The 27,210-nt window shown below is 40.6% G+C and overlaps 2 protein-coding genes across 4 annotated transcripts in view; one reads left to right on the top strand and one right to left on the bottom strand.

Annotated features, from left to right (window-relative positions):
• MBOAT4 (membrane bound ghrelin O-acyltransferase MBOAT4) overlaps nt 1–2,871 on the top strand; it is a 117,632-nt gene extending 114,761 nt beyond the window's left edge. For all 3 annotated transcript variants that reach the window (XM_084877053.1, XM_084877051.1, XM_084877052.1), the window contains exon 3: nt 1,559–2,871. In XM_084877053.1, the coding sequence (XP_084733179.1) occupies nt 1,559–2,522 (964 nt within the window). In that variant the 3' untranslated portion in view covers nt 2,523–2,871. The remainder of the gene's footprint in view (nt 1–1,558) is intronic.
• Nucleotides 2,872–12,727: 9,856 nt separating this feature from the next.
• Nucleotides 12,728–26,373, bottom strand: LEPROTL1 (leptin receptor overlapping transcript like 1). The gene is made up of 4 exons (XM_084877080.1): nt 25,561–26,373; nt 15,972–16,047; nt 14,627–14,813; nt 12,728–13,518 (listed from the first exon to the last, which is right to left on the bottom strand). Exons 1-4 carry the CDS (start codon nt 25,574–25,576, stop codon nt 13,402–13,404), a joined length of 396 nt encoding a protein of 131 aa, XP_084733206.1. The 5' UTR covers nt 25,577–26,373; the 3' UTR covers nt 12,728–13,401.
• Nucleotides 26,374–27,210: the final 837 nt, after the last annotated feature.

The raw sequence follows: 27,210 nt of genomic DNA, 5'->3' as shown, positions 1-27,210 counted from the left end.
ATACCGGGTGGCTTAAACAATAGAAATGTATTTCCTCTGGAAGCTGGAAGTCCAAGATCTAGGTGTTGGTAGGTTCAGCTTCTTCTGAGGCCTCTCTTCTTGGCTTACAGAGGGCCACCTTCTCCCTGTGCCGCCACATGGTCTTACCTCTGTGTGTCTGTGTCCTAATCTCTTCTTTTTACAAGGATAACATTTGTATTGGAGTAGGGCCCACTCTAATGACCTCATTTTAACGTAACTACCTCTCTAAATACCCTTCCTCCAAAAACAGTCCCATTCTGAGTTGCCAGGGTTAGGACTTCAACATGTGAGTCTGTAAGGGACACATTCGGCACTTAGCAGAAAGTGAGTGAACAGGGGTTGGTGGCATTCGGAGGCTACTTGGCTTATTGTTAGGATAAACCAAATGAGGAGATCATTGTCCTTAATTCTTGACACACAGATAAAAACAATAGTGATTAGGAAACATGCTATTTTCTCTCCATAGGACAGTATTCCTGATTGTCAAGTACGTCACTGTAATTTTCATTTTCTCCACAATAATCTTGCCAGTGGGATCTTCTCCACTTTGTGAGGGTGAAGCAGGGACAGTTCAGATGTTCAGATGGTTGGTTAAGAACACACCTTGGTTGTTAATGACTCAGTGCACACACTGAACCTCTAGGTTGATTCACCGTTCCTCAGCACAAATTGCCAGCAAAAGTCAGGGATTGGCCTGGCTCGATGGCTGTGGTTGAGCATCAACCCATGAACCAGGAGGTCACTGTTCAATTCCTGGTCATGGCACATGTCTGGGTTTCAGGCTGAATCCCAAGTAGGGGTGTACAGGAGGCAGCCGATCATGATTCTCTCTTATCACTGATGTTTCTATTTCTTTCTCCCTCTCCCGTCTGCTCTCTGAAATCAGTAAAAACGTATTTTCTTAAAAAAGGTCAGGGATTGGTTCATTTTTTACAATCTTCAACTTTCTATCATCTTTTCACTACATTTTGTTTCTTCTATAGCAAATTTCTCCCAGGCCCTGATCCTGATCTTTAAAAGCCATTCTTAGAAATATTATAATCAATACCTCCCCACAATATTCCTTGTCATTCTTTATCTGCCTCTTTGACTGATTAATTTCCCCATTTATCTTTTTTTAAAAAATATATATTTTATTGATTTTTTACAGAGAGGAAGGGAGAGAGATAGAGAGCTAGAAACGTCAATGAGAGAGAAACACCGACCAGCTGTCTCCTGCACACCCCCTACCGGGGATGTGCCCACAACCAATGCACATGCCCTTGACCGGAATCGAACCCGGGACCCTTCAGTCCGCAGACCGATGCTCCACCACTGAGCCAAACCGGTTTCGGCTCCCCATTTATCTTTTGATTCTTCCTGGAGTAGCTTGTGGTTCTGAATTAACTCAAGAGTCTTTGTGGGCGTATTCCAGGCCATGATATTGGTCTTAATTGTTTAGCACCCCCCATTTGCTTATAGAGTCATGTATGAGGGGCTGGAATGGGATAAAATAAATACGGAATGTTTTTTACATGAAAAACTGTATCTCTTTCAGGTTCTGCATCACTCTTTCTTCCCTCATGCTCTTGACCCAGAGGGTCACATCCCTGTCTCTGGACATTTGTGAGGGGAAGGTGGAGGCAGCATCCCAAGACATCAGGAGCAGGATCTCTTTGTCAGAGCATCTGTGTAAGGCACTGCCCTATTTCAGCTACTTGCTCTTTTTTCCTGGCCTCCTAGGAGGCCCTCTGTGTTCTTTCCAGAGATTTCAGGCTCGTGTTCAAGGGTCCAGCTCTTTGTGTCCCCAGTTCTCTCTCTGGGCTTTCACCTGGAAGGGTCTACAGATTCTGGGACTGGAGTGCCTGATGGTGGTCATGAGGTGGGTGATGAGTGCAGGAGTGGGTCTGTCGGACTGCCATCAGCTCCAGTGCATCTATGTCATGTGGTCCACGGCCGGGCTCTTCAAACTCACCTACTACTCCCACTGGCTCCTGGATGACTCCCTCCTCTGTGCCGCGGGCTTTGGGCCTGGGTTTGGCGAGAGCCCTGGCGAGGAGGGATACCTCCCTGATGCGGACATTTGGATGCTAGAAACAACCCACAGGATATCCTTGTTCACGAGAAAATGGAACCAGAGCACAGCTCGGTGGCTCAGACGCCTCGTATTCCAACAGGGCAGGGCCTGGCCATTGTTGCAGACATTCGCCTTCTCCGCCTGGTGGCACGGACTCCACCCGGGACAGGTGTTTGGTTTCCTATGCTGGGCTGCGATGGTGAAAGCTGACTACCTGATTCACACCTCTGCCAAGCTGTTTATCAGATCCTGGCCGATGTGGCTACTCTACAGAACTCTCACCTGGGCCCACACCCAGCTCATCATTGCCTATATAATGCTGGCCGTGGAGGGCAGGAGCCTCTCCTCCCTCTGGCTGCTGTGTAATTCTTACAGCAGTGTCTTTCCCGTGGTATACTGCATTTTGCTTTTTCTATTAGCAAAGGGAAAGCATAAAGTTAACTGACATCTTTCCCCAGACTTCATTTTATACACCCGTGAAACAGAATTTAGAAAGTGCCAGATGGTGGTCGATGATGCAGATATTTGAACTTTTTTATAATAGAAGTTTTTTTCTTTTTTTAATGTTGAATAAATATACCTGATGTCTTGCTATTGAAATTTGTGTATCTGCTTTAACAAGCTATTATATTGGTTCCACAAAAGAAAAAGCCATAGTTTCTTCCCTTAGGGTTTACGGTTTTGGTGTGGAAGCAAAGTTAAAGCTATAGTCAAAACCGGTTTGGCTAAGTGGATAGAGTGTTGGCCTGCAGACTGAAAGGTCCCAGGTTTGATTCTGGTCAAGGATATGTACCTTGGTTGCAGGCTCATCCCCAGTAGGGGGTGTGCAAGAGGCAGCTGATCGATGATTCTCTCTCATTGATGTTTCTAACTTTCTATCCCTCTCTCTTCCTCTCTGTAAAAAAATCAATAATAATAATAATAAAAAGTTAAAGCAGCCGGGACCGGTTTGGCTCAATGGATAGAGCGTCGGCTTGGGGACTGAAGGGCCCCGGGTTCGATTCCGGTCAAGGGCATGTACCTTGGTTGCAGGCATATCCCCAATAGGGGGTGTGCAAGAGGCAGCTGATCGATGACTCTCTCTCATTGATGTTTCTAGCTCTCTATCTCTCTCCCTTCCTCTCTGTAAAAAAACAATAAAATATACTTAAAAAAAAGTTAAAGCAGTATATATATATATATATATATATATATATATATATATATATAAACATAAGGTACTGTGAGCCAATTGGCATATGCATAGATATCCAAAAATTGAGTGCTATTGGCCTGCTTGATCCCAGAATATAAGTTTAGCAAGACAACAACAATAAAACAATAAGTCATACTATACTGATTTGTCCTGACCCCTGGCCTCCCACCTTTTATCAGCCAAATTACCCTGAAGAGTTTGATAGGGACCCTAATAGACCCACAAGGGACCTCATCAAGTTTTTTTAAAGTATTGTATGAGATTCTGGAGATAAATCTCTGAAAACGGGCCCAGACAGCATGGCTTAGTGGTTGAATGTCGACCTATGAACCAGAAGGTCAAGGTTTGATTCTGGTCAGGGCACATGCCCAGGTTGCAGGCTCCAATCCCCAATGTGGGGCATGCTGGAGGCAGTCAATCAATGATTCTCTCTCATCATTGATGTTTCTCTCTCTCTCTCTCTTCCTCTCCCTCTCTGAAATCAATAAAAATATATATATATTTTTTTAAAATGGGACAAGCCATATTGAAAAGCTCAGAATGTTAGCAAAGGTTAATTAGAAAACATTTAACAGAAAGTCACAAAGGACCAAGGAATGATAGAGACCACTTGTGTATTGAAATGGTATTGGCAAGACCATACTCTTTCAGGAATCATTTCTGTAGTCTGAAATGGCATTGCCTAGTAAATTTTCCATGAAAACTCATGTCATCTCTTGACCTATTGCTTTGGATAAGCCAGGCTCACAGGGCAGTTCTGTCTCCCGATGCATAGAGAGCCACTTGCCGGGCGCTGACCTTCCTCTGTTGGCTGCTACTCTGATCAAGAGGCAGCCAGTGGCTCTAAATAGGTAATCCAGGTTCAGCAATCCACCCCACCTGTTAAACTTCTCTAAGGGAGACAATCCACTCGTGTGTTGTTGTTTTTTTCTACCCAAGTAGTTTTTATAAAGCAGACACAGGGAAAGTTCCCTGATACTCATCCAGCCTGTAGACCAGTGTTTCCCAAACTTCTCTCATGATGAGAATCACCTGGTGGAGTTGTTAAAACACAGATTCCTGAATCCCAACTAAGAAGTGCTAAACTAGAATTTTTGGGAACATATAGGTAAAATTGTATACTTAACTAGTGCTCTAAGACAGATGTTATATACAGAGCACTAAGTTAGGTATGCAATTTTACCTATATGTTCTCAAAAATTCTAGTTTAGCACTTCTTAGTTGGGATTCAGGAATCTGTGGTTTAACAACTCCACCAGGTGATTCTCATCATGAGAGAAGTTTGGGAAACACTGCTGTAGACCCATCAATCCTTGTTCAATTCCACGGCATGGAAAAGGAGCCTCAGATGGAGAGTTTTGAGTTTGTCCTAGCAAGTCTTAGATCTTCCCAACTAAGGAAGTGCCTAGAAAGCCAAGTTCTACTTCTGGCCAAAGGATGCTACTCAGCCTTAGGTGCCTGCTCTCCTGGAGGCAATGAGCAGACAGTCTCTGAGGACCAGTTTGGTGAGGAAGCAGGTTCTGTAGGTGTGAAAGAACAGACTTGACCTTGTACTCATAGGAGCACTGTAGAGACCAATAGATTATGGGCATTGCAATGACTAATATCTATAAAAGGACAAATGGCAATCATTAGTAATCTGTCCAGATTAAAATGCCAATTACAACTGTAGATTCAAGTCACTTCCAACAGACTCTTCTTTACATCTTTATAGCAACAGATGGTGTGGAAAACTTGGTTCCCCATCATTTCAGGGTTTGGCCCTAAGAGGTGAAGGGGTAGTGATTTTATTTATGTGACCCTTCTCAACTCTGCCTATTGCCAAAGCATCTCAAAAGAAATGCTCTAGTAAAATGGGTATACCATTTCAGTATTTGATCCTTAATCACTGTTGATTGTGATGCTAGCAAGGCTGTCCTGTGGTGAAGTGGCCAGAGTACCTGTCCAGGAGGCAGAGGGTGTGGTTTAATTCCAAATTAGTAATAAGCAGCTGTGTGACCCCAGCCATCCCTTCTCCAGGCCCAAGTTTCCTAGTGTAACAACACAAGAGGCAGATAAAATAGCCTTATGATTACATAGTATGTGCTTTGCCAATTTTTAAAAAATATATATATTTTATTGATTTTTTACAGAGAGGGAGAGTTAGAAACATCCATGAGAGAGAAACATCTATCAGCTGCCTCCTGCACACCCCCCACTGAGGTTGTGCCCGCAACCAAGGTACATGCCCTTTTGACCGGAATTGAACCTGGAACCTTTTAGTCTGCAGGCCTATGCTCTATCCAGTGAGCCAAACTGATTTCGGCAATTTTTCAGCACAGTAAAGAGTAAGGCATTTTCCTCCCAACCTGCATTTACTTATTCAGCAAGAATTTTGCAGGAAGAAATAAACTTGCTGAGTGCCTAAGTTTCTTTATAAACAACTGGCATATTAAATTTATTACATTTATTTCCCACCATATAAAAATAACAAAGTCATATTTTTGTGGCTCATTAAAAACTTGAATACCGGGTATTTCTCTAGTACCAATAAAACACCATTAACTACTCTGACTTTCTCTTCTTCAGTAATAGTTTTAATTTTTCAGCCAATATTTGGCAGATGATAATTGTTGAATACCAATTAAATTAATCTGCTTTGGGCCTCATGTCCTGGGACAATGTGCAAGAATAGCTTGAGATCCCAGATTGTTTTAAAGAAGTATCTTTGCCTCGCTTGGTTTTTACTGCATCTATTTTTTTTATAACCACCTGCTAAGCTATAATTGAGAGCCATATATTTATGTATATAATACAGGTGTTACCTTAGTTTAGTTGCATGGCCAACCTGAGTATGTTAAATTGAGTGACTTAGATGAATTCACTAGTGTGAAGCTATATGGGTGGCATTTTCTGACATCCTCAACTTACTAATGGGATATTTTCTACAACTTTGCCTCCAAGTAGTTTGGCACTTAGATTGTATTTTCCTATAGAAAGAACATTTTATTGACTCCTACTGGGCAACACTCATTGTAATGATCTGAATTCAAGGTCACATTGTTCAGGATAGAAGGAAAGACCAAAGATAAATTCCTCCTCATTTCTTAAATTATAAGTGAACCTAAGCACCTTTTATTTTTCTATTTTTTCCCTATTTATAGTTATGTAAATGTGTGAACTTTGTTTAGATCCTGATTCAAAGCAGCCAACTGTAAAAGGACATTTATAGGGGAAATTAGAACATTAACTGGATACTATAGCATTATTTTTAACTTTTTCGGGTATAATATTTGTTAAAAAATAGTCACATTTTAGGGATACTCACAGATGAAATGATATCATGGATTTGTGTTTAAGTAATCTGGGGTGTGGCAAATAGGGGACACACAGACAAAACAGACAGGACACGTTAAAAATCGTTGAACCTGAGTGATGGGGACATGGGTGTTCAACATATTCTACTTTTGTGTAAGTTTGAAAATTTACATGTACACAAGTATGCAAAAGACTACTGGGTACCAATGGCAGTGAAGCCAAATTAAGGAATCTCCTTTCCCTAGTATCTTATGGGAAAAAAACAAACAAACAAACAAACAAAAAAAAACACTGTAAAAACCACTGTGACGAGTATCCTCAATAACCCCCAATGATTCTCTTCCTGTAATTCACATTCTCCCACATTCATCCAACATTGTGTGACAGATACTGCATGACAGAGGTGATGGTATGTCATCTCTAAGACTAGTTCACAAAAGATAATGCAGTTTACCAGCTAATCTTAGCATCTTCACCTTTTGACACTTTCTTCTTCACTGCAGACCACTTATGCACCTCTGACCTACTCTCTATCTCCCTAAGACAGTAAGTTTCCGAGTTTGTAAAAATTGCTTCCTCCATCTAGAATGTTCTTGCTCAGATCTACATGTGGCTGCTTCTTCACATAACTCATGTCTCTGCTCAAGTGACACCTCACCAGGGAGAACGACCTCATCTAAAATAAGTGCCCTCGCCCTAGCTGGTTTGGCTCAGTGGATAGAGAGTCGACCTGAGGGGTCCTAGGTTCGATTTTGGTCAGGGGCACCTACCTTGGCTGCAGGCTCAAACCCCTGCCCTGGTCAAGGTTCATGTGGGAGGCAACCAATCGATGTGTCTCTCTCACATCAATGTTTCTCTCTGTCTCTACCTCCCTTTCACTCTCTCTAAAAATCAATGGAAAAATATTCTCTGGTGAGGTTAACAACAACAAAAATAAATGTACTGTCCCCCTCATCATTCCCGTCTCCTTCATCCTGCTTTGCTTGCTTCACATGACTTTTCACAAATTGAAATTCTACTGTTTATGCTATCAATAGAGTTTGAATAGAGTTTCCTAAACAGGAACAAGGAAAGACATGGAAAAAATGCAAAAATACTTTGTACTTTAGGTTTGAGAGAGAATATGGTAATATGGCATCAGAAAAGCTGAAATATTTAGGGATATAATAAAATGAATATAAGACCTGTACAGTAAAAACTATAAAGTATTTGCTGAGAAAAATTAAAAACCAACATAGCTATACTGTGCTCATCAACTGAAAAACACAATATTGTGGCAGATTATACTTTCTAAAGATGGATACCATAATATATTCCTTTCCATATGCTTTTTTTTACAAAGTGACATTGACACTTTTCCCATTGAGTGTTTATGGCTGTTTCCCTTGAACCTGGGCGAGGAGAAGGTAACTTTTTGACTAGCTTAACCAACAGATGATAGCAGAAGTGATGCTATATATCTTCCAAGATATGTCACAAAATTGCCATACACTTATGAATAGTTTTGGGACATCTGTTCTAGTCTGGCCATCATGTTGTGAGGAAGCCAAATTTCCATTGAAAGTGAAACAAGGCGCCTGGATCTCATCTTGGCTGAGCTCCCAATTAACAGCCAAAGCCAATTTGCCAGCCACGTAGGTAGCCCATCTGGGAAGATGATCCACCAGTCCCAAACTGAGCCTGACCATATAGAGCAGAAATGAACCTTCACTGTTAAGTCCTGCCCAAATTGCAGATTGGTGCACTATATAATTGATGGTTGATTTAAGCCAATAGGTTTGAGGGTGGTTTGTTATGCAGCAAGAGTTAACTTAAGATTTTAATTCTCCTCCAATTTGATTGGTAGATTCAATGTAATCCCAATCAAAATCCCAGAGGCTTTTAAAAAACAGAAATTGACAAGCTAATTCTAAAGTTTATAGGAACGTACTAAGAACCTAGCATAAACAATTTTGGAAAAATTGAAGAGCAGGCAGGCTCACTAAAAAAGCATCAGTAGATTCACACTTACATGGTTAATTTTTTACAAAAGTGCCAAAGTGCTTGAAAGGGATAAGGATGGTCTTAACAATAAAGTGATGGAAGTGAAAATTCATGTGGAGGGAAAAAAGGAGCCTCAACTCTTATTTCATACCACACACAAACATATCTTGAAATGAATCATAGGCCTTACTGTAAGAGATAAGTCTATAAAACTTCTAGAAGGAAACAGAAGAAAAATCTTCATGACGTTAGAGGTAGTCAAAGAATGCTTAAAACTCAGAAAAAGCAGTAACAACCTTTAAACAAAAAAAAACACTTCTGGCTTTTAAAAGACATTATGAAAGCAAAATACAAACTTTAGAATGGGAGTAAAATAATATAATCTGACACAGGACTTTACAACTCAGTAAGGCCATACAATAAAAATGTGCAAAAATTTGAATATACTCTTCACAAAAGAACATACTTCACTTTTTAGCTATTATAACGTATAAGCTTTTGTGTAGGCACTTTCAGTTCTTTTGGGTATATACGTAGGAGTAAAATTGCTGGATCATATGGCAATTATGTTAAACATGTGTTTTTAAAAATTTTTTTTACTTTTTTTTGGTTAATCCTCACCCAGGGATATTTTTCCATTGCTTTTTTAGGGAGTGGAAAAGAGAAGGAAAGACAGAGAGAAACCTCGATGAGCGAGAAACACATCAATTGGTTGTCTCCTGCACGAGCCCCAACCAGGGCCAAGGCCAGGGAGGAGCCTGCAACCAAGACACATGCCCCTGACCAGAAGTGAACCCAGGACCCTTTGGTCCAAAGGCTGATGCTCTATCCATTGAGCTAAACCAGCTAGGGCTATGTTTAACTTTTCGAGAAACTGCAAAATGTTTTACACAACAGCTAAGTCATTTTAGAACCCAAATAATGTATGAAGGTTCCAATTTTTCTGCATCCTTGCCAACTTATTATCTTTTTCATTTTAGCCAGCCTAGGGAATGTGAAATGGTATTTCTTTGTGGTTTGCCTTTGGATTTCCTTAATGACTAATAATGTTGAGCATCTTCTCCTGTGCTTACTGGCATTTATATCTTCTTTGGAGAAATGGCTATTTGGATGTTTCCCATTTCTTAATCAGATTGTCTTTTCACTCTTGAGCTATTTATATATTTTGCGTATGTAATCCTTGTGATATATAACTGAAAATACCTTCTATCTGTGGGTTGTCTTTTCACTTTCTTGATAGTGTCCTTTGAAGCCAAAGGCTTTCATGTTTACGAAGCACAATTTATATATTTTTCCTTTGACTGCTTGTTGCTTGTCACATCTAAGAAACCATTGCCTAATCCAAGGTCATGAAGATTTATACTTACGTAAATCTCAGATTTTCATAGTTTAGTTTATCCATGTAGGTCTACGATTCATTTTGAGTTAATTTTTGAATACAGTTGTAAGGTAAGGTTTCAATTTCAATCTTTTGCATGTGGATATCCAGTTGTGTTAGCACTGTTTGTTGAAAATACTATTCTTTCCCCCACGGAATTGTCTTGGCACTTAAAGTTGATTTTTAAAGATAAGAATAACAACAACAAAAATCCCTGCAGTGCTTCGGGGAGGTTTCCACTAGCAGGGCCCCCTATCTGTAACCTTGAGGTCAGAAAGTTTCCTCTACCACCCCAAGGTCAGGAAGGCACTGCCAAAGTCACAAATCTCCTACGACCGGTTAAAAGCAGTGGGATGGAGAATCTTGTCCACCCCTGAAAAAACTCCCTTCGCCAAAGCCTGCACGCCACTGCTGGCAGACGATGAACATCTTCTGCTTTTGTTCAGGTTTCCAATTAGCAAATGATAGTTCTTTCCTTGGAATGACAGAAAATCAGGAGGCTTGTAACAGAATAAGAGCTTCCTGGTCTTTACTGAGAGAAAGGGCAATACATGATGTATATGAAAGAAATATGAATGTGCATGTCCCACCAATTTTATACATCACAAAGCATTCTGAGATCTAAAACACACATGTATCACTAACAGTAATGCTGCATGGCTGCTTTTTATATTTGATGCGTTAACTAAAAGTTATATGAGACTTATAAAATCTAGTAAAATTTTATATAAATATTCTAGAGTTACTCTAGAAATCTGGATTATTCTGACAATATCTCCCAAAGCATATCAGACACTAAGAACCTATAATCTGAATTTTATAAAGTATATAATGAGACTATAATTAGGATAACTGGGACAAGATTCAATTTTGATAAAAGAGAGTACTTTTCTCTGTTCAAATCGTATTATACGGATTAATTTTTTACACTTCACTGTTTGAAAGATTCATTAAAAACAAAATATTCTAATAATAAGTGGTAATAGAGATATTAAAACATGCAGTCATAAAAGTGTCCTGAAAATTTAACTTTTGATTATCAGTAATCTTTTCATGTCAACAAAACCTTCTATTGCTGTTTTTGTAAAAGGTTGGGTAAAAACTCTACTGCCCAGATTACCAATCCTATTACTAAAGCTCAATGCTCATAGGGCTTCATTGTAATATTTATTACTATGATTTCAGTTTAATTTTGGAAGTGAAACTTCTGAAAGTCTAATGTTATAACTCATGTCTTTCTTGCTTCCTATTACACTATTAAAATGGATAATGACTTCAAAAACTGAAGTGTGTAGTACACATTTTCATTTCAAAAACACCCACAAACTAAAAACGATATTTAAAATCTTTATTGTTTCATCATCAAAAGTTTTCTTTCCATAGAAGAATGGCAATGAAGTATCAGTGCATGTTCTATGGAAAATTCATACCTCAAGTAACTAGCTTAGAAATCAGAGACAGCACTATGTCAAGCTAGTGTGCAAGATCAAAGACACAATGCCGCCAATGCAATCAGTATACAGAAAGAATATGCAGCTGTTAGAAAAGGAGTCTATGGCCAAGTGACTGAAACAGTTGCAGTGCACTGTGCTGATATTCTGGAACAGAAAATGGGGAATGACTAAAGAATGTACTTCCTCCCCCCAAAAATCGAGATTATAGGCACTGAGTTCCCAACGGTTTCACCAGCTAATTCATGTGAACTTGTACCTTCCTCTTTAAGACTCCAGGACTATAGCCCTGCTTCCCATCTTCAGCCTAATGTGTAAATGGGACCACCACATGCAGATATTTCATTCTGCTTCCCACCTCGCAGGTAATAACTTGGGTGCAGCTTTATAAACCCGTGGCCTTTAGTGAAAAGATGACCAAACCTAAAATTTGTTCCCATTTTCTTGAAAACTTTATAAAATAACAAAAGATAGATGTCATGATTACTCAGTTTTGTCTGAAGACAAGACAATTTTTTATGGAAGTATACTGAATAAACATACAAATGTCCTTAACAAATTGTCATTTAAACATTTTCATAATAAGCTCCCGAAAAAAGTACTGATAACTGTGAGCTGCAAATAACCACTACAATCTGATCATGCCTGGTTACTGGGAATTTTCAGGTTGGGTTTGTGTCCGAAGCTGGATTTGGCTACTTTGCATTAATTCACACAATAAATGCCATTTAAAAGGAAACCGCAGCTCTATTGTGATGGAATAAAAATGAAAACAATTGAGAGGCATACAAGAAACTTGTCTTAAATAGTTTTAAATTACATATAACATTAGGGAATAAGAACTACAATGACCATTGTCTAAATCTTAAACTGTTAATGCATGAATTATCTGCAGGATTAACAAGTCAATTGTTAACCATGCCAAGGCCTCGTGGGGCAGGGGGCACTCTGAGTGTATGGCATAGCAATTACTCTCCAGGTGAGTTAAACACCTCTGACTTAAAGTGTTATTAAACTACATTTGAAGTTATTTTACTTACTATATTCACTGTATAAAATAAGTTAAAAGGAGGGAGCAAGGAGAGGTTTTCTGTATACATGATGCAAACATCTTTCCCTTATCAGTAGTAGTTCCACAAATGTCCATTAGTTCCACAAATGTTCAATATGGAAGGCTGATAAAAGATCAAAAATTTCCCTTAGAAATAGAAATAGGACTCAAAAAATGAAATTTCAACATCATTTCCTTCCACAATGCAACTCTTTAACTATCATAAACAAATAAAAACCTTATCTCAAAAATCTGTTTTTACACCCTTACCTTAAAGTTTAACAACAACAAAAAAATTCTTCACACAATTGAGAAGAAAAGCACTTCTTTGTAGCAATTCCATAAAATAATTTTCAACTCACAAAACATCTGCTGACTGGCAAAACCAGCACGGGCATTAATGCTTGGCCCTTCTGAGGTATAAACGCAGCTATGTTTGCACTGAGTAGTATATAGTCTATAAGGTATGCCAACAGTCTGAATGTGTGCATAAAATTGGGAGTGATGTCATCCTGACTGATTGAAACTTTTTTAACTCTCTGTAATCATGAAGGTTTAATAATTTTGAAAGATATACTTTAGCCCAGTAATATCCTGTAGAAATCTAATTCCTAACCAATGTGAATGGTTATTACATTTAAAAAAATTTTTAACACTGCATATTGATAAAAAAAAAAAAAAAATTGAACAGGAGAAGCACATAAATATTTAAATTCAGCAGGACACCACAGAAAGCATACTATAGATAAGTGTGAAATCAGTCAAACTTTTTTACCAAAAGAGAAAATCCTTTTAATCCTTTAGCAAGTCTCTGTGAAAATAGTATGCTTACAATAAAAGGGAGAACGGAGTACCTAGAACACCCCCACAGGCTTGCTATACCATTCAGCATTGCTGCCCCATCTCCTGTGTGCATGGATGGCCAACAAATGACAAGAAGTCCACTTGACAATAGTTCAGTAATTTCTTTCACCACTGCTGCCAGCTGAAGTCGTCATTGCTTCCAAAGACCAAGAAAAAGCCCAGTATAGTTGCAAAGATGACTGTGTTTCCTGTGAGAACAAGTGCACAAGCTCCCCACGCAATCTATGGAAATAAGATATAAACATTCAGTTAATAGACATATGAAAACAAAGTGAAAAGCAAAGCAAGGCTCTAGTTATGTGCCAATCATGATCTAAGACACTACTGAACAATTAATAGTACCTCCATTTTACTGTTTGTTATTTATCTCTAGTTCCTTTAAAAAGAGAAAGCCAGGGAAAGATGATTCACTATTCAAAACAAGCTTGTTGCCTTCTGGGCTATGAGAAGGCAGCATAGAATTATACAATTTTCTGTTTATAAAGACATTTGCTCCAATTCTTCTTTAGTGAATCTAAAATTTTATCTAGAGAGCAGCCGAAACCAGTTTGGCTCAATGGATAGAGTGTCAGTCTGCAGACTGAAAGGTCCCCGGTTCAATTCTGGTCAAGGGCATGTACCTTGGTTGTGGGCACATCCCCAGTAGGGGGTGTGCAAGAGGCAGCTGATCGAGGATTCTCTCTCATCAATGTTTCTACCTCTCTATCCCTCTCTCTTCCTCTCTGTAAAAAATCAATAAAATATTAAAAAAATAAATAAATAAAATTTTATCTAGAGAGCAGATTAAAAAACAAAAATCAACAAAAAACCCAATATATATAGAGAAGATTATATTGATAGTATCAGAGGTGAAAACATACTAATGTACATTCCTTTAAAGGGACAGGAGCAGTATGGAAGGGTGGCCAGGCCCCATCTTTTCTGTCTTCTCTACTTCCCCAGAGATGAAAGAGGGAACCTATGACTGGCGAGTTTGGGAGGAAGAACTGAGTATATGTAACCCAGCCTTCTCTTTTGTACTTCCCCATCTGCAAAGAATACAGATTTCCTTGGGTCTTCCCTGTTTCCATTTGTACAGCACAGGCTTATAGTTGTTCAGCACCTGATTGATTAGCTTTTGTGCCCAATTCTGATAGCAAAGTACCGGTAAGCCAACCATGCTGCACACCTGAGCCATGCTCTCCAATACTATTTTTATCAGTTAACAACAAAAGTACATTTCTAAGTCTCTATCCTAGAGGCTCCTTTGTCTCATCACTTTTTCGTGCCATTTTAACAAAAAGTTTTTCCTGAAAAACGCTTTACATTAGGGAAGAATGTGTTCACTTACTAGGTGTGCTCTGGCAAATACAATAGGGAGTCCGAAAGCTGAGACAACAATGCCCGTTGTGAGAAAGATGGCAAGTTCCTTACAAGCGTTACTCATAGCATCTGTATCATCCACTAGTCTTCTTGCTATGCAGTATGGAATAGGTGAAAGGATGTAAAAAAACAGAACAAAGAGGGGCCAGTATTGGCTAGAAAAAGAAAAAAATAAGTTAATGCAGTTTTGCTATTTATATCATTTTTCAACACATAAAATATGCTTTTTAAAAATAAGGACCAAAGGAATATTACAATGTACAAAACATGATACAACTTAAACATAAGCTATAACCTGAACACCAAAAAGAGGAACATTCAGAATCATAGTATTCCCAGTGTTAATTATGATACAATTAGTAAAATATTTCTTATATTAAAAGAAAATGCTTTATAAATTAAAACAGTTGGAATCAAGACCTAAAATTCAAACTATATTTTATTTTACATTATAAATAAAGAGGCATAGGAAAATGGGAATGTTATCACAGTGATTTTTAAATTCACAAGTCATGCCCTTGACTTCAATGATATCCTGCCTTAGCATAGAGCTGGCACACCTCCAAACTTTTCTTAGGTCACTCGGCACTACCCAAATATAAAAAATCAAAGTAGAGAAAATGAACTGAAAGTAATATTGAAAACTTTAAGCCAGAATATAGAATTTATTACAATAAAGACGGATGGCTTTTAGTTTGTAGTTCAGCTACTATATTGTCATTTTCTGATTATAGTAATAAAATTACAGCTATGTGAGACAGTATTACTGAGGGGAAACTGTGTGAAGGGTACCAGGGGCTGCTCTGTACTATTTTTACAAATTCTGATAGTCCATAATTATTTTAAAATACAAGGTTAAGCTAAAATACACATCAGAGTGAAGATTCATTCATACAGGCTTATACTAAGCAAAGCTTTATCTATGTTTTTACTAAAAATCTCTTCCTAGATATTTTTGAGAATAGAAAAAAAATTGCAAATGAGCATATGCTTAAGAAAAAGCCCTCTAACAATACAAAAGCACAAAAAGAGAAAACCCAAAGTTTTTCCTTCCTATTCTCTTAAGCTTCTTGTGGACCCTTCCATCTTTCTGTTTGATAAACACTTTAAAATTATGAATGAATCACTGCACTTTTCCATTTAACAATATATCTTGAATTTTACATATTAGCAATTACAGCACTTCCTCATTCTTTTTAAGATGGTTTCTCAGGATTACTTCTACAGCAGTAAAAAAAAATTTTTTTGAGCTTTAAAAGCAGAAAAATGTAATTCTTATATATGCAGAAAACCCCCACAAACATTTTACATACTTGTATATTGGAAGGGCACATCCAAGCATCAAAAACATCAGCCCAACTGCTCCTCCAAAGGACAAACTAATCAAAGCTGCAAAGGAGATAAAAAATCAAGTAGAAATAGTAATTAAACTAAATCAATATTATTATTATTATTATTATTATTATTATTATTATTATTATTGTTAGCAGTCTGAACATCACTTGTAATCCCAGAAGTAAAAAGCAAAACAATGCACGCAAAACCAAATGTACTGAAAGTGAGTTACCTTTCAATGTGTAAGTTACCTAGTCATACAATAAGTCTTCTGTAGCATCTTCAAGGCAAAATGAAGCAATGTTGATTTTCAAAGCCCTGACCTTTTGCTAGCACACCTCTGAATTTCCTGATTCTGTTCTCAACCTATAAGATCAATGCTCCTCCGGACATCAGTACTATATTTACTCCACACATCACTGTAGTTCTGAAAAGCAATTATGTGGAGAAACTCCGCACTGTCAGCTTTACTGGACTTGTCCTCCTTTGGGAAAATCTATCTGGCTCAGGTTTTGCTTCTTACACACTGCAAATATACACAAAACTGATAAGATAGTTTCTCAAGTTATACACACACACTTATACGAAGCATTATATTTTACAAAGGATTTTCACATATATCAGTGAACAGAAACAACTTTCGTGAACAGGCATAGTTGATCGATGGCCTAGAATTAAGCAAATAAATGATCAATTTATGTCCAGTTCTATATAACCAGCATTTCTGCAACTATGTGCCTAAAAGAATAACATGTCTTTTTCTAGTGATGTAGTTAAAATCCCGAAGATTTGTAGAAAGCCTCAAAGTTGTCAAGACAAAAATCTAACATATATAAACCAAAACTAATTATAAAGGGGTTAAATGTTGCCAAGTACTGATATACTTCTCTGAATTAAAGTGGACAAAATCAAGGAATCCCACTGATGTGGTAGCCTGGCACATTTAGTTTTCACCATTGATGTAGGTCAGTGGTCGGCAAACTCATTTGTCAACAGAGCTGCAGTTTGCCGACCACTGATATAGGTTATATCAACCCTGCACACATTTACTTAGTCCTTAATGTCATAATATTTTCAGTTACTGAGAGAAAAATTTGCATTTTAATTTTACAGGAAATGAGAAGTTTATAGGGAATAAAATGTAAATGATTAGGGAATTACTGAATTTACCATCGCTTGTTCAGTTACATATGTCTTCATAATCTGCCCTGTTTACTTCCTCTGACACACATCAATCACATGGGCTACTCACCCTGCCCTCTGCACTCCAGTGACACCGGCCCTCTCTCCTTTTCTGGGAATCAGCAGGTTCCCTCATCTATGTGCTCGTTGCACGTGTTGTCTCTTGTACCTCAGATAGAGCTTTATTCATTCATTTCACTCAAAAAATATTTACTGAGCACCAAATATGTAACAGGCGCTGGGGGTATGTTAATAAATGATACGGCCCTTTCACACTCAGGGAGCTTGCATTCTTGTCCTCCTACTCCTTCCTCTTTCCTCCAAGTTAATTTCTACTCTTCACTCAGATCTCAGTTCAGGTATTTCTTCCCCAGTAAATTTTTTCCAAACCTCCTATTATATTCATTCATTCAAAAAATAGCTATTGAGCACCTATTATATTTCACTCACTATCTGAAGATAAAGCAATGGAAAAAATCAAAGCTCTTGCCCTGGCCAGTGTGGCTCAGTACAACAATGTCAGTACACCAAAGGTGGTAGAAACCATGGCATGTGCAGAAGGCAGCTGATGGATACCGCTCGCGCGCGCGCGCGCGCTCTCTCTCTCTCTCTCTCTCTCTCTCTCTCTCTCTCTCTCTCTCAATCTCTCCCGCCTTCCTCTCTAAAATCATTAAAAATAAAAAATTCAAAGCTCTTACTCTCATGAAGCTTACATTCTAGCAGGAGAATAAATGATATTTAAAGAGTCAGCCAGCCATCACTGGTTGGGTGCCAACCTATGATCAGGGGGTCACAACCTATGAACCTGGTCAGGACACATGCCCAGGTTGCAGCTCAATCCCCAGCATGGGGCCTGCAGGAGGCAGCCAATCAATGATTCTCTCTCATTGATGTTTCTATCTCTCTCTCCCTCCTCTCTGAAATCAATAAAAATGTATTTAAAAAATTAAAAAGTCAGCAAATAAATGTCAGTGCCATGAAAAAAAATCAGATAGGGTAAAGGGAGGGAGTGCTAGTCTAGACACAGAGGCATGGGAAGGCATCTCTGATGAGGTGCCAATGAATAGACACCTATAGGAAATGAGAAACTGGACCCTGTGGACATCTGGGGGAACTCTGCAGAGGGACATGCATGTGCAGAGGCTCTCCTTACACCAAGCATGTCAAACTCAAAGGCTAACACGCGCCAAATAAACAAGGTTTAAGTTTATGTGGGCCGAAAAAAACCCCCAAAGCTTAAATTTTCATTTAAAAAAGTAGGTTTACTGCAATAGGACATGCTGAATACAAAGGGCTGACGTAAATGCGTCATTGTTAACATAAAGTAACATTTTAATGAAAGTTAATATTTTTTCTTGAACACTCACCAGACACTGAATAACTGCACAAATTAATAAGTGCAATGCAGGCTGAAATCCAAGATGGCTGCTCGGGTAGGCAACTAGCCGCAGCCGCACACAACAATTTTAATAAAATACAACTAAAATATAAAATGGACATTACCCAGAACTACAGGAAAGTCGACTGACTGGAAATCCTACAACAAGAAGCAAGGAGAAAACCAGAAGGAAGCACGGAGGAGCTGTAAAAGCCTAAGGTACGGAGACACGCGGCGCGCGGAGAGGACGGAGCCGGAGAGGAGGGAGGCCGAGTGCCTGGCGGGCGTTCCCTAGCGGAAAGGAGATAAACACTCCGACTGTGCTGGGCCCCCGACTGCTCTGAACCCCAGATCTGGGCCAGACCCCGGGGACTCAGGCTCAGCCATAGGGAGCTGGGCTGTAAGTCGGAACCCCGGGGTAGCGGAGAAAGGAGGTCCCGGAGGCGCACTCACTGCCCCCAGAGAAGGGACGGTCGGCTGTGCCGCGGGATTGCCCTCACGGGAAGGAGACTGGGGCTCCAGACTGCTGTGAACGCCACCTCCAACTCCACTTCCAACTGAACTGAACCCCAATACCGGGCTCATTGTGGGAGAGCATAGACTGTTTGGCAGCAGGCGAAAATCGAGGGCACCTGTCTCTCAGAGGCGCCGGCAGCGAGCACTGAAGGACCCGCATAGGGCGGGGCTGACGGAAGCCAAAGCTGCAGGCTCCACCCTGAAACCCCGTCCCGTCTGTAACTGCGAAATGCGACAACAAAATAAATCACAAACGAAAGAAATGGAGGACAAAAAGCGTCTGGATACAGAGTTCAAATCTACGCTTATAAGGTTTTTCAAGAATTTCCTAGAAAAGATGGATAAGACCTATGAGGATATGAAAAGAGATCATCAAGAAATGAAAAGGGAACAACAAGAAATAAAGAATACATTGTCTGAAATAAAACATATTTTACAGAGTCCTAAAAACAAAAGGGAAGATCGCAAGAATCAAGTCAAAGATTTGGAACATAAAGAGCCAGAAGACACTCCTCCACAGAAGCTAGAAGGCAAGAGAATCCAGAAAATTGAAGATAATGTAAGAAACCTCTGGGACAACTTCAAGCGAACCAACATCAGAATTATGGGGGTTCCAGAAGATGAGAGAGAGCAAGATATCGAAAACATACTGAAAGAAATAGTGACAGAAAACTTCCCCCACCTGGTGAAAGAATTTGACTTACAAGTCCAGGAAGCGCACAGAACTCCAAACAAAAGGAATCCAAAGAGGACCACACCGAGACACATCATTATTAAAATTCCAAGAGCAAAAGATAAAGAGAGAATACTAAAAGAAGCAAGAGCAAAGAAGGTAGTAACTTATAAAGGAGCACCTATACGATTGTCAGCTGACTTCTCAACAGAAACCATGCAGGCCAGAAGGGAATGGCAAGAAATATTCAAGGTGATGAATAGCAAGAACCTACAGCCAAAAATAAGCTACCCAGCAAAGCTATCACTCAGAATCGAAGGCCAGATAAAGAGCTTCACTAATAAAAAAAAGCTAAAGGAGTTCATCACCACCAAACCAGAATTATATGAATTGCTGAAGGGGGTTCTTTCAGAAGAGAAAGTAAACAAAGATAAAAATGATGAACAACAAATACGTAATTATCAACAAGTGAATCTAAAAACCGAGGAAATTAAAAAAATCTGATGAACAATATTAACTGTTGAATATAATAGAATCAGAGGTATGGAAGGGGAGTGAACTGATGATTCTTGTGGAAAAGGGGAGAGGGGGGCGTGGGAAGAGACTGAACATAAACTGTGCACCTATGGATGAGGACAATGGGGAGAGGGGAAAGGGCAGAGGGTGGGGTGGGAACCTGGTGGAGGAGAGCAATGGTGGGGGGGGGGGGGGAAGGGAACATTTGTAATAATATGAAAAATAAAAACTTATTAAAAAAAAAAAAAAAAAAAAAAAAATAAGTGCAATGCAAATAAACCTATTTTTCCTGTTCTCCGAAAGCGAGATATTTCCTGTTGCACACACTAAACAAGTCAGCACAAGACTAATAAGGTGGCAATCGGTTGCTAAAATATTCGCTGCTAGTATTAGTGGAGAGAAATGGTGCGCCTTCGCAGAAGGCATGGAAGGGAAATGAATGCCACTGGATTCTAGTAATCAGTCATTAGCGAATGTTGTAGTTCGTTATTAATAATTATGTGAAACCGGTTTGGCTCAGTGGATAGAGCCTCAGCCTGCGGACTGAAAGGTCCCAGGCTTGATTCCGGTCAAGGGCATGTACCTTGGTTGTGGGCACATCCCCAGTATGGGGTGTGCAAGAGGCAGCTGATCGATGATTCTCTCTCATCAATGTTTCTAACTCTATCCCTCTCTCTTCCTCTCTGTAAAAAAATCAATAAGATATATTTTAAAAATAATTATGTATAATAGGATATTGTAAAAAGTAAGTTACAAATTTTTATTAAAATGTTTCTAACATACTGTTTCATTGACTGGGCTGCATAAATATTCGTTGTGGGCCGCGTGTGGACCGTGGGCTGAAGTATGACATGCTTGTCTTACACTGTACACCTCCGCTTTATTCAGTTATCACAGCTGTGATGTACATTGATTTGTATTTGACTTTCCTTTTAAACTGTTGGCTCCACAAGAGAAAACGTTTTTCTGTTGTTGATGCTCATGCCTCAGCACTTAACACTTAAATGATAATTAATATCGGTAGAATTAATGAAAGGAATGAAAGGAGTGGGTGGGAGAAAGGGAGGGGAGCAGACTGGGAGGGGAAGGGTAGAAGAGCTGGAGTACAGGGGGGGGGGGGGGGACGGGGAGGAAAGGGGAGGATGGGGAGGGAAGGGGAAGATAGTGTGTCTGATTTAGTAGGGTAGACAGATACAATCCCTAACTGAAAATCAGGAGATGCTGGGTCCTATCTCCTACCAGCCTTCTCTAGCTGTCTAAATTCAGTGATTACATCTGAGTCAGTACTTTCTCCTATGAGAGTTGTACTAGATCTGAGATGCAAATAACCCTCTGAGCACTAGAGATATTTGTCATCTCTGCTTTTCTTTAATGTTGCTGCCAAATAGCTAAGTTCACCACTATAAATACTATACAAGAACCCCTTTATTATTCAGAAATCCATTTACCCAGAATAGCTTAGGATCCTGTAGGAAATAAAGGTCACTAAAAAGACAAAATATATGTCACAAAACCCATACACAAAAGCTAATATTCTTTTTTGAAATAGGTTTTTATTGATTTTTGAGAGGAAGGGAGAGAGAAACATTGATGGGTTGCCTCCTGCACACGCCCTACTGGGATGTGCCCTGACTGGGAATCAAACCAGTGACCTTTTGGTACATAGGCCGATGCTCAACCAACTGAGCCACATTGGCCAGGGCATAAAGTTAACATTTTTTATAAACAAACTCTTAGGCTCTTATTCAGAGGTTACTTATTCATATTTTGTAAAACAATTATTGTGTGTGAATTTTGGCAGAATGAAACATTTTTATTTTTAAAAAATATATTTATATTGATGTCACAGGGGAAAAGGGAAAGGGAGAGAGAAACATCGACAATGAGAGAGAATCATTGATCGGCTGCCTCCTGCACACCCCACACTGTGGATAGTGCCCTGACCAGGAATCAAACTGTGACCTCTTAAATCACAGGTCAATTCTCAACCACGGAGCCATGTTGGCCGGGCAAAACATTTTTATTTTAAAGAATCATCCAGGATAAACTGATGAACCAAAAGAAAGATATAGAGACAGTAAAGCAACAAGCAGATTGTCAAATTACAGCGGGGAGGGGAGAGAGATCTGGGGGAGATAAGAGATCAACCGAAGGACTTGTATACATGCATATAAGTATAACCAATGGACACAAAGCTCTGGGGAGGGAGGGCATGTATGTGGGGGGGCAATGGTAAGATATGTACACAGATAATAATTTAATAAAAAAAAAATAAGGGGAAAAAAATCATCCAAGCATTTATGTTTTCACAGCAATTCATGTGTCCAGAGCAAAATTAAGTGAAAAGATCAGTTACCCACATCTTGTGACATAAAATTTTATACATTTGATTATCTTGTTCCCCATATCAAAACAAATGAGAAAGAGGAGGTAGAACTGCATATAAGCAAGATCTGGCCTCTAATAGGAAGGAGGAGACTGAAAAGTAAATCAGACAGAGAAATCCTCCAAAAGCATACTACTTTTCTGTCATCTTGGCCAAGTGGCAAGTAGTCTGAGGACTTGGTCTCTGAGGGTAACTCTGTTCTGTGACAGAGAACAACTATTTATGTTCTTATAAAAAAAGAAAATCTAAATTCTTAAAAACTTAATGAAAGACAACTTCTTTTTTAAAAAAATCAAGGAACTAAAATAAGGTATGATTGCCCTGGCCGGTTTGGCTCAGTGGATAGAGCATCAGCCTGAGGACTGAAGGGTCCCAGGTTCGATTCTGGCCAAGGGCACATGCCTGGGTTGAGGGCTCAATCCCTAGTGGAGGGCGGGGGTGTGTGTGTGCAGGAGGCAGCCGATCAATGATTCTCTTTCATCATTGATATTTCTCTCTCTCTCTCCCTCTTCCTTCCTCTCTGAAATCAATAAAGGAGTATATTTTAAAAAATAAATATGATTCTGGTATAAAAAAATTTTATGTGACATGTCACCATCTAGTCATACTGGATAAAAGCCAATGGGGTTTAAATAAAGTGCTAAAAAGTGTTCCCAAAACTTTTAAAGTTTCTCCAGTATTATGAAATCAGGAACTAGGCTGATTTATATACAAATTTCATCATTTGTGTATAAATGGTTGTCCTAGATGACATCAACAAGACAAGAATTTATACTGTCATTGAGTGATGCAACATTTGGAAGCAATCTCAGATGAGTCTGATTTCTCTTCCAAAGCCTCGCCTCCACAGTAGTGATGGATAGAACAGCCCAATTATCTAAACTATACCTAGAGACATGGTGCTGGTTCTGTGATTAGAAATTAGAATAGAAAAGGGGACCAGTTCCCTAACCTAGCAGTTACCAGAAAAAGCCAATATGTAACAAAGCAACAGGCAAGTGGCTCAAGAAACAAACAATTGATTCCAATTATAGCAACACTCTTCCTTACTAAAACAGGCCAACAGGAAGAAAATATCTTGATAGTCATAATCGTAACAATCAGAAGATCTTACTGAAACAAAGAATGTTAAGTACAATTCCATCTAAGACACTTTCACCCAGTTAATATTTATTTACCTAGGTTTACAGGAAGAAATTACAGTTATTTTAAGAGACTCCGGCATTAATGGCACCGAAAAAATGAGGAAGAACAGGGAACCTGGCAACATCCTAAAAACCACAGCCTTCTACCCTCACTGCCTTTCACACAAGCATTTAAAAGGATCTATTATGGTTCAAAAGAAGATCATAAAGGCTCTTAGTTGCTCAGATGACAACGTTTCATATGGGAAACAACATGTTTCCAGAAATGAAAAATAAACAAGAAAGTGTTCGTTTGTTTTTAAAAGTGACTCTGGGAAAGCAGCTCAAAAGTTGTCCTTAAAGGAAATAAAATACAGAGGGGGGAAAAAACACACTGCTATCAAAGTTCTTCACCTCCTTGCTTTGCTGCCCCTTTTACAAAGCCGCAGGTCAGGATATCAATGAAGTTCACTGTCAAGTTGAAAACGCTGTTAATGGTATCTGCTTCTAATCACATGAACAAAACTACCAGTTGGGAAGAAAGCAACCTTCCTATTTCTAAAGAAAAGATACGATCAAACGACTAATTTTTTTCCACTAAGTTTTTAAACTATTTCATCTTTTAAAGACCTAACTATACAAAAACTCTGAAATGTGAAAAACTGAGAGCCTCAACCTGCAAGTGTGGCGAAGGGCAGAGAAGAGGAACACTTTGACAACAGCAGACTGTCTAAACTCCCGCGATTTAGGCTGGATTTTAGATTTTGGCCCCTTCTCTGATTGAGTTCGACACCCCTAGTCTAAAGGATGCCTGGATTTCATATTATCTCTGGACTCTAAATACTCTTAACAGCTGTCCAGGGTTGGTGATTCCAGTGGACTGCATCTCTGTGAAAAAACACAATTTTGCCTTTGAGCAAGTTGGAAGTTTAATTAGCTTTCCAACTAACCAAACTTCTGCATTCGAGTCTTAACCATACAGTGTTACTGTAGCTTCAAAGAAGCTATTGATTTTGAAGTAGTGGGTTTTTGATTGAGTTGACTGTTTTTTTTTTTAAAAAACTGTCTGGATGCAGAAGTAATAGTAACAAACATTTGGTTTTGTACAGACATTATTTCCACTCTGGTCGATAAGCTCAATAAAGGTCATATCCAAAAAAAAAAAAAGAAAGAAAAAAAGAAGAGGGCTGCCTCCAGCGTCTAGCCTAGGGCTCCCACATCACAAATTGGATGGGATGCACCAGCTGCAGGAGCGTGGAGAGCTCTGAGCACGGGTCCGGGGAGGATGCGATCGCCCAGGTTTCGGGAAGAGGGAAGAGCTGCCTTAACCCTTCCGGGGCGCAGCAGCGCCGCTGGGTTCGGCTCGGCGCCCCACGATCGCACTTGCGCCTTTAAGTGGGAAAGGACACCCCATACCTGCCATCTCTCGCGGTCTCAGCCCCCCTCAAACGCACACTCTGTGCCCCCCTCTCTCTGGGATGCAAACTCCTGCAAAACGAGTTACTAGCTGCGGGACTTTGAACAGACCGCGGGCCACTTCGTGCTCTGTCCGGGGGGCGCTGGGTGGGGGGAGAGAGAGGGGCTGGCGGAGGAGACGAGCTGAAAGTGGGGGGCTGGCCGAGGAGCCGGGACCCCGGCCGTCCCATCGGGGAGGGCGCCGCGCCCACCCCGCCCGGAGGCTGGGACGCGGCGGGGGCGGGGGCGGCGGCGGCGTGCGGGGGCCGTGGGGGGCGCCCTCCCCCTCGCCGCGGGCGGCCCCCCAGCCCCCCGGGGCCCCGCGCCCCAGGCCCACCTTTGATGCCAGCCATGGCGGTGACGTCGCTCCTGGCTCCAGGACCCGAGGCGGCGGCGGCGGCGGCCCGGAGACCAGAGACGCGCAGCGGCGGCGGCGGCGACCAGACAACACCCGGAAGTGCGCGACGCACGACTTCCGCCGGCGGCTCGCGCTCGCGCGGGGGCGCGGGGGGCGCGGGGGGCGCGCGGGCCGACCCCTTCCTTCCCGGCGCGGGTCCTCGGCTGGTCGCCGCCCTCGGAGGCTCTCCCCGCGGCCCGTTTCCGGGGCGTTGCTCCTCGGGTGGCGGAAGCCCGGTTCCGAGGCTCCTCTGTGGTCCCCGCGACGTTCCTTCTTGGAGCCGGAGGAGGAGGAGGAGGAGGAGGAAGAAGAGGAGGAGGAGGTGGGAGCCTCGACGCTGGGAGGCGTGGTGTGATGTCTTTGGGAGAGAATTGGTGATCTTCAAAGCGCACCCATTTCTCCTCGCAGCCTTGAAATAAAAAAGTACGGCTCGTCTGTACTTGGCTCTTTGGGTTCCGACCCAGAACTGGGGTTCTGCGAGGCCCAGCTCCTGAGACCGGAGCAGCGGGACACCGGGAAAGGTGGATTTGGTGCAAACGCCATCTCTGGGGAGTCATTCAGAATCGCTTATTGTTTTTGTTGTTGTTTGTTTGTTTGGACAAACGGGGCTAGAAAAAAGAAAGCAGCAGAGGTACAAATGCATTTATTTAAGTCGTGGTAGAAATTTATTGAACATTTACTATGTTGGGAACAGGGATTGAGGTCAGCAAAACTAGGTACGGTTTCTGCCTTCCAGGAGCTTAAAGAGAGAGACAGATAAAAAAAAAAAAAAAAAAAAAAAAAAAAGGCGTGGAATTTCGACAATGATACTTGCTAGGAAGATGGGTCAATAGTCCAGGTAAGCCTTCGATTTCGATCAGTCAATAGATTTCCCGGAGGAAGGAACAATGGAGGAATGAGCCTGTGTAACTAGACAAGAGGGAAAAGCACTCATTCGGAGGGGATTGTGTTCGTGGAGGGGGTGGAGGTGATGAGCTTGGCCAGCAAACTGCGAGCCTGGAGAAGAGAAAGATCAGTGAGATTGCTGGGCTTTGGGGTGGGCAGTCTGGTTCTACAGCAAGGTCCTTTAGAAGGAGGCCCCGCCCCCTCCTCCCGGCAGTGAGAACCTTTTGAAGGTTTTTAAAAAGATACAAGTGGAGGTGGGTGACCTACGCAAGATTTGAATTTAAATCTTTTCAGTCATCAGATCAAGATAAACTGGCATAGCAGACCTTGTGAGTGTATGGTTAGAAGAAGTATTTCCAATATGCTTTAAAATGAGAGCTACTGGGGACTAAAGGTACCCTGCTGCCCTCCACTGCTTTCAGGGTTGAATACTTTCAAAAATACAAAATTTCAAACAGGTCTCTTCTTGAGGCTTGATGCCCCAAATAAGCCTAAAGGTGTCTCGTGGAGGAGAATTTTTTTCTGTTCAAGTTAGCACAAAAAGTTCTGTCGTCTTACCATGAAAAAAGTTTCCTTTTAAGGATGGTGGTAGCAAAACCACAAGGCACACTTGAACATACGTCTCAAATTGTTACTTTTGAGACAATTTGTGAAACCACTAGCTTTGTTTTCTAAACTGAAGCCGACATATGCTCACCAACCATC

The sequence above is a fragment of the Pipistrellus hanaki genome, assembly GCF_964339955.1.
Source record: "Pipistrellus hanaki genome assembly, chromosome: 3".
NCBI lineage: Eukaryota > Metazoa > Chordata > Mammalia > Chiroptera > Vespertilionidae > Pipistrellus > Pipistrellus hanaki.
The sequence above is the reverse complement of the archived record's forward strand: the minus strand, read 5'-3'. Positions and strand labels throughout refer to the sequence as shown.

Bases quoted from the DNA above. Each gene is read 5' to 3' on its own strand.
- LEPROTL1 (XM_084877080.1), bottom strand. The intron at 14,814-15,971 runs GTATGTAAAATG...TTCTTTTTCTAG, and splicing joins TGTGCCCTTCCAATATACAA to CCAATACTGGCCCCTCTTTG. The intron at 13,519-14,626 runs GTAAGTGAACAC...TTATTTCCATAG, and splicing joins TATTTGCCAGAGCACACCTA to ATTGCGTGGGGAGCTTGTGC.